General features: G+C 29.9%; 3 protein-coding genes across 4 annotated transcripts; 1 reads left to right on the forward strand and 2 right to left on the reverse strand.

Annotated features, from left to right (window-relative positions):
- Positions 1-1,055: 1,055 nt before the first annotated feature.
- Positions 1,056-2,602, reverse strand: LOC109860332 (ADP-ribosylation factor-related protein 1). Of its 2 annotated transcripts, none has more exons than XM_020439342.1 (5): positions 2,219-2,602; positions 1,920-2,090; positions 1,759-1,840; positions 1,397-1,517; positions 1,056-1,233 (listed from the first exon to the last, which is right to left on the reverse strand). In XM_020439342.1, exons 1-5 carry the CDS (start codon positions 2,309-2,311, stop codon positions 1,134-1,136), a joined length of 567 nt encoding a protein of 188 aa, XP_020294931.1. In that variant the 5' UTR covers positions 2,312-2,602; the 3' UTR covers positions 1,056-1,133. The 2 variants fall into 2 exon arrangements, with proteins under 2 accessions (XP_020294931.1, XP_020294930.1); XM_020439341.1 differs by having other exon boundaries at positions 1,397-1,568; positions 2,219-2,594.
- A 957-nt stretch (positions 2,603-3,559) lies between these two features.
- LOC109860326 (sphingolipid delta(4)-desaturase DES1) lies at positions 3,560-5,687 on the reverse strand. The gene is made up of 6 exons (XM_020439333.1): positions 5,380-5,687; positions 4,734-4,910; positions 4,476-4,615; positions 4,162-4,375; positions 3,825-4,036; positions 3,560-3,738 (listed from the first exon to the last, which is right to left on the reverse strand). Exons 1-6 carry the CDS (start codon positions 5,459-5,461, stop codon positions 3,598-3,600), a joined length of 966 nt encoding a protein of 321 aa, XP_020294922.1. The 5' UTR covers positions 5,462-5,687; the 3' UTR covers positions 3,560-3,597.
- A 1,626-nt stretch (positions 5,688-7,313) lies between these two features.
- On the forward strand, positions 7,314-10,538 carry LOC109860327 (mitochondrial import inner membrane translocase subunit Tim22). Its single transcript, XM_020439334.1, has 4 exons — positions 7,314-7,979; positions 8,099-8,283; positions 8,431-8,503; positions 8,602-10,538. The coding sequence occupies exons 1-4, from the start codon at positions 7,733-7,735 to the stop codon at positions 8,682-8,684; spliced, it is 588 nt and encodes a 195-aa protein (XP_020294923.1). The 5' UTR covers positions 7,314-7,732; the 3' UTR covers positions 8,685-10,538.
- Positions 10,539-10,633: the final 95 nt, after the last annotated feature.

The raw sequence follows: 10,633 nt of genomic DNA on the forward strand, positions 1-10,633 counted from the left end.
ACATAGAGAATAAAACAATCAAATACAATTTTTGTTTCTCACATTTCGTTTGTTTTATATAAAGATAATAATTTTAAAATAATTTATTTATTAGGTCACATTATAAATGTCCTTTCCCGAAAAAAGACAAAATTTCGGTCGATGAAGTGTACGAGAAGACTGATGAAAAAAAAATCTAGTTATCAACATCAACTTTTATAGACAAGTTTCATTAATCATGTTAACGATGTCAATCTTTTTTTTTTTTCTTTTAGTTTTTCTGTCTTCGGGAGAATAATGTTCTTTCTTTCAAAGAACATTGTGTTTCGACTAGCTAAAATAATTGTTAAATTGATATAAAAGATATGTATCACAAAGAGAGAAATTATGTAAACACTTAGATAAATGTTTATTTGAAAAAGATGCTTTTTTTTAAAAGACTTAAAATCTACTTGATTAAATGGGCAGATTTTAAGCACGATGTTAGTGTGACGTAAAGTGGTGAACAAGATTTGCACTTTACATCAGAAAGGAAAATTGCGGAGTAAGGAATTTTGACGATATCGCCGATCGTGCCGCGTGAGAAAGACCCAGATTCTGGAGTAATCTCATCGAACATCGGCAACAGTATAGTATGTGAGGATAAAGGGCGCATATTTTGGCGTCGTCTCGACGCATATCTATTGATCGCAATTTGAGATGACGATATGTTGCACAAACGCGCATGTACTTCATCAGTGTATCAGAATGGGGAGAAGGGATCATCGCGCGTTGGCTACAGAAAATAACTTGACGAATCATTGGCGACAGAATGGCAATGAGATCGTTATCGTATCTTGTACTATAATAATAAAATTACACGGCGCTCTCTTCCTCTTGTGTCGCGTTATGGAAATTAAATGAGAATTAAATAAATCATAAAATTTAAATCAAAGCGAAAAGCGCAACAAATTCGCGTTTGAATTGGCTATCGGACAGAAAGTTCGCAGAACATTTCTCGCTACAAATTTTAATGAAAAATTATAAATTGTATTTTTTAAATATCTAAACATATATATAACATGCATACATGTGTGTAAACAATACAATTTTATTTGCAAAAAACGCTACATATAAATTGTAATAAATTATTGTAAAATAAAAATGCTTTGCAACTAAGATAAGGAATTATCGTCTTGATTGCGAGGCGGTCGTACATCACTGTTTCTTTTGACACAATCTACCAACCAGTGTATACCTTCATCTACACCATCCCTTTTTACAAAATAAAAAAAAAAATAATTAATAACAAGTACTTGTGTAGAATATAAAAGATATTAATAATTTGAGACATATTTTAAATATAACAAATGTTTTCTGTTGTTTTTCAAATGTTTATATAATATATAATTAATAGAACAAAACTTGATCTGCTTACCCATTGAGAGCTGATACAGGCATTACCATGCAATCTCTTCTACCGATTAAATGTGCACTTTGATTAAATATTGGTTTTACTTCTCTGACACCCATACAATCAGGTACATCCTGCTTATTCGCTAAAACCAATAATGGTACACCTCTTAGATGCTCAGACGATATTACTTTATCTGAAATATATATATATGTTATGTGTTTAACATGTATTCCTAATCATTTACAGTTTCTGTGGACACTTATATTATAAATGCAATTATATTAATAGATCCAAATGTCTATCTAAATCTCAAAAGAGAGAGATATGCTTTATATTACATTGTTTACTATCAAAGATATCATTCCAAGATATATAAATTTTACCAAAAGTTTCTTTGGAGTCTGGAATTCTATCACGATCAGACGAATCAACAATATAAATCACAGCATGAGATTCAGCATAATACTGTAAACATAAAACAATGTATTTGTTTACATATGTGCATACATACATATTACATATATTTCGTTGTCATTTCAATTACTTTATCCCATAAAGACTGAAGCTCCTCTTGGCCACCAAGATCCCAAAAGTTGAAAGAAACACCAGCAATATCGATCTTGCCAATATTCAAACCTACAGTAGTCGTGATTTTGCTTGGATTCATTCCCTTATAATTTTTTGTGAATTTTGTTTTTGCTGCTTCCAAGTAAGTCTGTGAACAAATACAGATGTGTGAGCAATAACCGTGATTTTTGATAAGATTTTGAAAGGTTTTAACCTTTTTTTTTTGGAGATGGATTTTGAAAGGTTCTAACCTTAAATCCGTCTGCAGAATCTTACCGTCTTTCCTGCATTGTCAAGTCCTAGGATTAATATGAAATATTCGTCTTTCTGCACCAAGTACTTGTATAAACCATGGAGTAACGTGTACATTTTATACTTTCTCGTCACTTTGTTTACCGTACAAGTTGTATGACATATTGTAACATTTTACATACATAGTTGAAGTTAATCATTAGCAGCAGCAATCTGTGCGTGCCGTGCCATTGAACTCTACAGACTGATGTATTAGTGACTGACTGATGATGAATAGATAGTGTAAAGTGTAAACAGGTGTAAAGAAACTAATATTTCTCAGTATAAATATTGAGGATCTATAATATAAGTGACGTGAGCTATAGATTTTCAGTACTAGTAGAGTAAATCTTACATATGGAGCCTCTGTAGGATGACTCTGAAACTACTACCAAGCGCAGAAAAAGAATCATAAAATATAAAACGATATTAAGAAATAATACATATTAAATTAAATCAATAACATGTAGTAATAGTTTCGACGAGTATAAGTTTTATATACATTTTATATTTTTTGACATTTAAAATATATATATATATATGTGTATACACATTTTTCTCAAAATATATAAACATAGTTTTGTGTGTCATATTAAGTTACATTTAATTAAAATAATATATACAATGTTGTATTATGTGCAAAACAAACAAGATCTCTAATCAACAAGATCTGAGTGTTTGATGGCAATGTTATTTTTTTTTATATCAAAGACCATTTATACATACACGCAAGCACATATAAAAGTATATACATATTGAGTACAAATCACAGGTCTACCTTGCTTAGTACAAATATAATGAGTTCTATGTAAAATTGATTTATGTCAATCAGAGAGATCCACGATCGATTTCATCGAGATCGACTAAATTTTTATGATTAATTAAACTTGAAATCCAATTTTGTTGAAAATTAACATACTAAAACAATCAATGATAATTCATTTCTAGATAATTACGAATTCAGAACTGCTGTAATATATGACTAGACTTAAAAAAAGTAAAAACTTTTATGTGAAATATGAAAAATTTGCAAATTTGAGAAAAACATATATCTCATTCTCTCTAAATATCACGTAAATTTGTATTTCATTAAAAGAAATATATGTTTGTAAACTTATCATGCTTTTTTCAGCATGACATTTATGTTCTATTTCAAAGAATGTAGCAATCTCTGCGATTGTATCTGATCACATAGATACAATCCTACGGAATTATTAGACGAAGCATTTTGCATAGAAACGGAACTAAATAGAGATTTTAGAAATATATATCTCTTTTATATATATATATATATATAAATATATATAAATATATATATATATACTTTTTTGATAGACTTAGAAAAATAAACATTCTAAATTTTGTTATTGATCCAATCCTAGATGTTTTCTTTTCATTCTTGCATAAGGTCCAATATCAGGATCCATCACAAAATCGTACAGAACAGAAATCCATGAATTGTGCTGTGGCAAATTGTCATAAAATTCTGCAGCTATACGTTTTACCTACATCAAATAATAAAATCATTAAATATTACATCAAATGTTTATAATAATTGTTAATGATCTAAGTAAGTTTTTTTAGTACAAACTTCTGGTAATCTTGAACCAGGTACTGCAGGAAAATCATGATGTTCGTTGTGGTATCCAACATTGAAAGTAATCATATTCAAACAACCATAATAACTGTATGTCTCATGGCCTTTTTTATACATATAATGCTCTGATATAAAGTGCCCTGCCACAGGATGTAACCCCATTGCCATAAATGAACCAATAAGCAAATAAAACAGCACTTTACCACCTAAAAAGTTATTTTATTTTTGTATTAATACTTTATTGCTTTATATATGTAAATATGTTTTATATATGTAGATTAATTACTTATATTAATAATATATTTTAAAATTTTTTCTTCAAACTACTTACCAAAGAAGTACCACAAACAAGCATCAAATATGACTTGTATAATTAAATTTACATATTCCAAAGTAGTTGGTACTTTTGGATATGTTATGAGAGGTCGGAATGCATAGAAGAACGGTTGCAAAAATATCCAACAGAACTTTCCAAATGTCGTATTAAATAGCTTTGCTTCCAATAAGGTTGGCAAATCAGTATCTAATTTTTCATCTCCTTGATACTAAATGAGCAAATAAAATTTTCAAATTAAGAACATACATGTTATCAGATAATTCTCAAGCTGAATAAAATATTCTTATTGAAGCTTCTGTAATACTCACACGATGGTGCTCCAAGTGATATTTTTTGAAACTAATAGACACTGGTATTCCTATTGGCAAGTTTGCAAAAAATCCAAAAAGTCTATTAGCCATAGGCCTAGCATGTCCAAAAGCAAGATTATGAGATATTTCATGTATTGCTGTAAATTATAGTCAATATTGTACAATACAGTACAAATGTAAGATTATATATGTTAGCCTACATGTGATATAAAATTTTATTTTGTTATGTTGATAAAATATATACAAAACACATACCAAGCATAAGAGAATGATTTATCACACCTCCAAAACAATATGCCAACAATAAGAGTTTTGGATAACTTAAATCTTTGACAATGAACAACGACAGAATCTGTATTAACACCATTCCAGTGACAATCCATTTGAAATTTGGATCATATCCAAATAATTTTTTAATTTGTGGATATTTTTCTGAAACAGAAACAGAATATTATATAAATAGCGTCAATAGTCTTGCAAGTGAAATATAGTACAAATTCAAGTTCTGACATTAAATAACACAAACATATGAAAAATAAATGTTTATAACAATGATTCTTTATGAGTCATATAAATCACAGATTTTTTTTCTTTTCTCCTCTATTTTTTTCTTAGAAGAGATAACATTACTTTATTGCGGTACTTTCCCAAGTATCTTTATCTAAGAATAGATAAAAAATAAATATAACTTGTGTTATCTCTCCTCTCTTCCTTTTATTTAAAAAGAAATACAATTTAGGAATTTTATCAAGCTTTACTAGCTTTGTAAAAGAACATTAAAAAAAAATATATATTAAAATTTTAAAACTAATTCTTAATAAATAAATGTTATATATTGTCTTTAAATGTTACGTGCGATCACTTTATCTCTCTTAACAAATTGTCACGCAAGTACTCATACCTAAAATTATCTTGCGTCGGGAGGCGTGAGGTTCTTCCGTATAAACCCACTCGAAATCCGTTCTCGAGACACGTTGGCCCATTTTTCTTATTGGCAATATTTTTGCATATAAAAGATATAGATATTCAGCAAAAAAAATAAAGGAAAATAGCAAAGTGTTCAATACTTGAGTGACGATACGCTATTGACGATAACGGCAAGAAACGGAGACGTAACCGGACATGACAGATGAATGCCGGTTTTTACTATATATACAGTTCCTCAAAGTTAAAAAGAGAAAAGGTGGGTCCGCGTTCGGCAAAAGTCGAGCAGAGACATCTGGTAGAATTTGAAGACTTTTAATCTGCACACATCTCGGTTGAAATCTATATAAACACGGACTCTGCCAGTTGCCCCCACTTTTCCCATTTAAGCAATGCATAAGCAGCGTAGATAACAAGGGCCTTCTACAATAAGATATTGGTAATAAATCAGAAGTCAGAAGCAAGAAATTGACTGATCACAATCGATTATTCTTCTGTGATTTGATTGTGATTGGTCAATTTCTTGCTTCTGACTTCTGATTTATTACTAATATCTAATTGTAGAAGGCCCTACAAGAAATATGGCACCGCCTTTGGGCCAAAAAGCGGGAAATTCAAATATGGTTCGAGGAAGTAAAGTCAAAGATGTAAATTAGAAACAATTACTTATAAAAATAAATTTAATGTAATGTAAATAGAAATTGACATATATTAACATATATTAACACACACACACACATTGAATATATATTTAACATATATTAACATTTGTAATATACTTACTGATAACATTGTTTTAAAAAAAGTTTTTTTCACAAATTATTGACCTTCTAATATTGTTAATTTTTTATTTGTGTCTGACAAAAGTATCGTGAGCCTTAAACGTAAGTGTTTTTGCTAAATGTGACATTTTTGTCTAAATATAACGATATAAATAACTTTATTAATTCATATTTGTGATTTTCTAACATATCTAATTCTTTAACATGGATCTTCAAAATGTGAAAACAAAGTATGCATATTTAAATTTCTAAACGTATCATTCATTATTTTTTGGTAACAAGTTTTTAGATTCAAATTGTTATTGATTTTTGTAAAAATTAAAAAGTTTTTCTACGCAAATACTAACTTTATACGAATCTTTTCTGAGATATCGTAGAAATCCTCGACTTTTGCGGAAAAAGAAAGCTTGAATTTATTTCTTCGTTGAATTAATAATTATAATTTTTTGCAAAGAAGTTTCTTTTTTCATAACACTGTAAATTCATATAATTAAATATAATTAAATCTACATGTAAAGATTAATTGTTATATTTTAATTACGTTCTTATAACATTAATTACCTTTCTCTTCTATTTCGAGGAAATATGCTAGGTACAACATTTCGCTTTAGTCGGAGTTTAGTACATCCAAATTGTTTCAATAAATTATTGTGTAAATGTAATTCACAGATACGGCTATTTTTAGAAACATTTCTTGCACTTTCTTGCAGGTTTAAAGTGGCAATTGCCTCAATCCACTGCTCTTTGAGTACAAATTGATCGCTTGGAAATCAGACAATTTATAATACACAAATACGTATGAGATTAATATAAATGATAAAATCAGTTTAAAATAGTAAAGAATTGAGCTACAAAAAAAAATTCAAGCTGGTATCATTTTCCTCGCGTTGTCGTTTATATTTTGTATACTTCTGCAGCCTTCTATAAAACAATAACACACCATGTTGTATTTTTTTTTGAGATCACTGATTTTTGTAATTGCATTTTGCGAAGTGCGTACTTTAGTAGTGCGTATTATCTTCATAAACACGTAAAAACTGGAAGACACGTAACGCGTGACGTGACGTCACGACCTGTTAGTTATTGGCCCAAACTGAGAGTGCGCTGTTCAATGTTGTCTACGGCCAGATCTCCCGACTAGCAGTCCATGTTTATATTAGTGTATATTAGTCAAAGGTTAAAATACACTGTAAATTTCTTTATTTTTTTTTAATATTTAAGAGCCAAATTGCAAACTTCGTCCGCATTGCGAACAAGTATTGTGCGAGGAATGAGATAAAATAAGGCTCTTGAAGAAACATTAATTTTCCAAGTCAGAAAATTTGAACGATATGAGCGTATGTATCTAAAGTGCAGCCGATTGCTGAAGGTGCGACAAGGAAAGATAACTGTGCTATCTTTTTCTCTCTCATATCAACTCGGAGTTTGTTAGTCTCACTGCTGCCGGACTTTAAAACATCACACGTGAAGAGCAAGATATTTGATTCTCGTTATGATGTAAAAATACAGAAAATATTTTTACTCGAGTTTTTTTTTACAAGATTTAAAATGTTTCCTATTGATTTGACGAAAACGGCCGCACCGTCACCTGACGATGAGGATAAGAGAGTGTTTTTGAACGATGCCGAATTAGACAAGATTGCTATACACTTTGTTGGAAATCTCCAACGCTTTAGAGAAAATATCATAATTCCCAGAATGTTGGGGCCTGTACAGATAAAAAGTATTGAAGAAAAAAGGGTAGAAAGTGTGATGGAAAGTTGCGCATTTAAGAGCATCATGAGTTGTGTTATTGGTACGTATATACTCTGACCAATTTTTTTTTTTTTTAATCCTTTTCAGTTTGATTTTGTATCTCAATGCACAAAGTTTTTAATTAAACTCTTACATAAAACTAATTATGAAATATTTCAGGATATGGTTTGGGAGCAGCTATTGGTCTATTTTCTTCTAGTGTGAATCCTAACATAGCCAGCGTTGAAAAGCAACAAACCACGCGAGAAATATTCAGAGAGATGAAGACCACGACACTCAGTTATGCCAAAAACTTTGCAGTCGTCGGATGTATATTTTCCGCCATCGAATGCACAATAGAATCGGTATACTATATAGAGAATAGCCAAACAGATACTGAAGTGTTTATTTTCACAAAACTGTGATTTATTATTTCTTCATATATACGTTTCATATATAAGCTTCTTAGAGTATATATGGAAAAGATTTGCAAAAGTTTATCTTAATTTTAGTACAGAGGTAAAACAGACTGGAAAAATGGCACATATGCTGGAGGCGTAACAGGTGGTTTAATTGGCTTAAGAGGTAAAAATAAATTTTCATTGGATATTGCACGGTTTTTTACAAATTAGGAGTGTTCGTGTGTGCTACTGTTTTCAAATTTTTTACATTATTCTTTGCAGCCGGAATTAAAGCGGGAATAGTCGGCGCTGCGGGCTTTGCAGCATTCTCCACGGCGATAGATTATTACATGCATAAATCTTGAATCATATAAGTTATATAAACTTGTTGGAAAATATATTTGTATAAAAGTGTAATATAAAAATTTACGCAAAAAAATTGGTGCAATCTGTGTGTACAACTTCGTATAAAAACCTGGAGAAATGTGTTTTACATGTAAAAACTGCTCACAGAACTATTCCTGTCACAGAAGCATAAAATATATATTTTTTTAATATTGCTATATATATATATACTGTCTAAGCCTAAGATATCAATATTTAGTCTCAAAAATTGTAAGTATATAAAAACATTTTTCTTATATAATTATTATAAATCTGTGTATAGTCGTCTTTCACGTAGTTTTTTTTTTTTTTTTTTTTTTTCAGATTATATAAAAGCAATTCGCAGGAAAACACTCTTGTCACGTGAAATACACATAGAAAGTTATAAAGTCTTCAGTCGCATTCATCTTGAAAGGATCCTATCTACTCGCTGCCATCTTGAAGTATGACGTCAGAAGCGATTGAAAAATATACGCGTTTTAAAGCCATCTAATTTTTGTTACACTAAAGTTTTTTTACCTTTAACGTGAATGCTTGAAAACAACAATCGGATCATAACGTGGGATGACATTGCGGAAGAACCAATTTTTGGTTTTAGACGGCACGTACCATAATAACGTCGTAATTCAAGACGGTTGCGATAATATCCACGACTATTTCTATCGCGGTACATCGATCATTTATTTACGAATATCTATAGAAATACTTTACCTATTTATTACATATATTTCACGGACTTACACAGAAGAGTCTAAAACAAGTCACAAATTACGAAACTACAAAGCAAAGAAAATCAAGTATACAAATGTAATCTAATCATAAACTTTGGACTGCTTTCTTCAAAAATGTAGTTTCGTATTTTTGTACTTATCTCTCTCTCTCTCTCTTCTTTTAGACTCCTTTATATAGTTATATTATTTGAAGAATAATCAAGTATAAAAAGAGTACAAACGCTTTTCAATAAAAACATTTAACTATAAGTTCCTCCTATTGAGTGAGTTGTATCAACAGTCTCTAAAACTTTTGTCTCGAATTAAAACTTATTACATGAGATTCTTTAAAAAACCTTTATCTGCACTTACAAACATATTGCTCATATGGAAGCGATAATTTCCTCTCGTGAGACTCCTGGATTTTCGTTTTTTTTTTTTTTTTTCAACAGCAAAGCGAGGAAAAAAATCGGTGTTTTGGTTGACGTCAGGAGCGAAATTGTTCGTGTGTGTATCGTTGCGTAGACAAAGTATCACAAAATAAATGCAAAACGACATATTAATCCTGCGCCAGCGAACCTCAGGATCAGTTTTTGACGGTTCAGTCAGTCAGACACGTTTAGAAAATAAAAACTTTTTTGGAAACAACATAACCCTGAGTTCGTTGTCGGAGGTTTAACGATAGCAACATTTGTCGTTAGCAATTATATAGATTCGCCCGACAGAAGCCTTAACTATTTAATTAAAATGTCTATAACAAACTATATATTCGCAAAGTGTTCGCATATTAATACTATGCTAAAAAACGGTTATTTTTTTCATTTCTTATATGTATACATAATATTTATACATGTTATAGACGTATATAGATTGCAAGGCACTTTCCGCGGATTATTTCTTTTTTTACTCTTCTTGGTTTTATTCTATTACATCTTTTCGTTTGATCTGAAATAAGAGCTCTTTTTTTTTTTTTGTATCATAAGCTTATTGTATAAAATATTTGGTATATTTTTTCCTTTGATATGAGAAATTACATTTGCACAGTTAAAATCTGAATTTTATAAAAAGAAGTTTCGACATATGATTCTGATATTTACTTTTTTTTTAATAATCTTATAATCTTAATTTAAAATTTGTTATAAATTTGCAATATTTAAAAAATAGTGATAAATATGAGTGTCCTTTAATAAACAAAACAGAGATTAATTATTTGTGTGCCT

The sequence above is a fragment of the Pseudomyrmex gracilis genome, unplaced genomic scaffold (genome assembly GCF_002006095.1).
Source record: "Pseudomyrmex gracilis isolate BER0280 unplaced genomic scaffold, ASM200609v1 scaffold_368, whole genome shotgun sequence".
Lineage (NCBI taxonomy): Eukaryota > Metazoa > Arthropoda > Insecta > Hymenoptera > Formicidae > Pseudomyrmex > Pseudomyrmex gracilis.

Bases quoted from the DNA above. Each gene is read 5' to 3' on its own strand.
- LOC109860332 (XM_020439341.1), bottom strand. From the start codon at position 2,311: ATGTACACGTTACTCCATGGTTTATACAAGTACTTGGTGCAGAAAGAC. The intron at 1,569-1,758 runs GTAAAATTTATA...TATATATTTCAG, and splicing joins AGACTCCAAAGAAACTTTTG to ATAAAGTAATATCGTCTGAG. The intron at 1,234-1,396 runs GTAAGCAGATCA...TTTTGTAAAAAG, and splicing joins CCTGTATCAGCTCTCAATGG to GGATGGTGTAGATGAAGGTA.
- LOC109860326 (XM_020439333.1), bottom strand. From the start codon at position 5,461: ATGGGCCAACGTGTCTCGAGAACGGATTTCGAGTGGGTTTATACGGAA. The intron at 4,911-5,379 runs GTATGAGTACTT...TTTCTGTTTCAG, and splicing joins CCGACGCAAGATAATTTTAG to AAAAATATCCACAAATTAAA. The intron at 4,616-4,733 runs GTATGTGTTTTG...TATAATTTACAG, and splicing joins AAATCATTCTCTTATGCTTG to CAATACATGAAATATCTCAT.
- LOC109860327 (XM_020439334.1), top strand. From the start codon at position 7,733: ATGTTTCCTATTGATTTGACGAAAACGGCCGCACCGTCACCTGACGAT. The intron at 7,980-8,098 runs GTACGTATATAC...GAAATATTTCAG, and splicing joins CATCATGAGTTGTGTTATTG to GATATGGTTTGGGAGCAGCT. The intron at 8,284-8,430 runs GTATACTATATA...TCTTAATTTTAG, and splicing joins TCGAATGCACAATAGAATCG to TACAGAGGTAAAACAGACTG.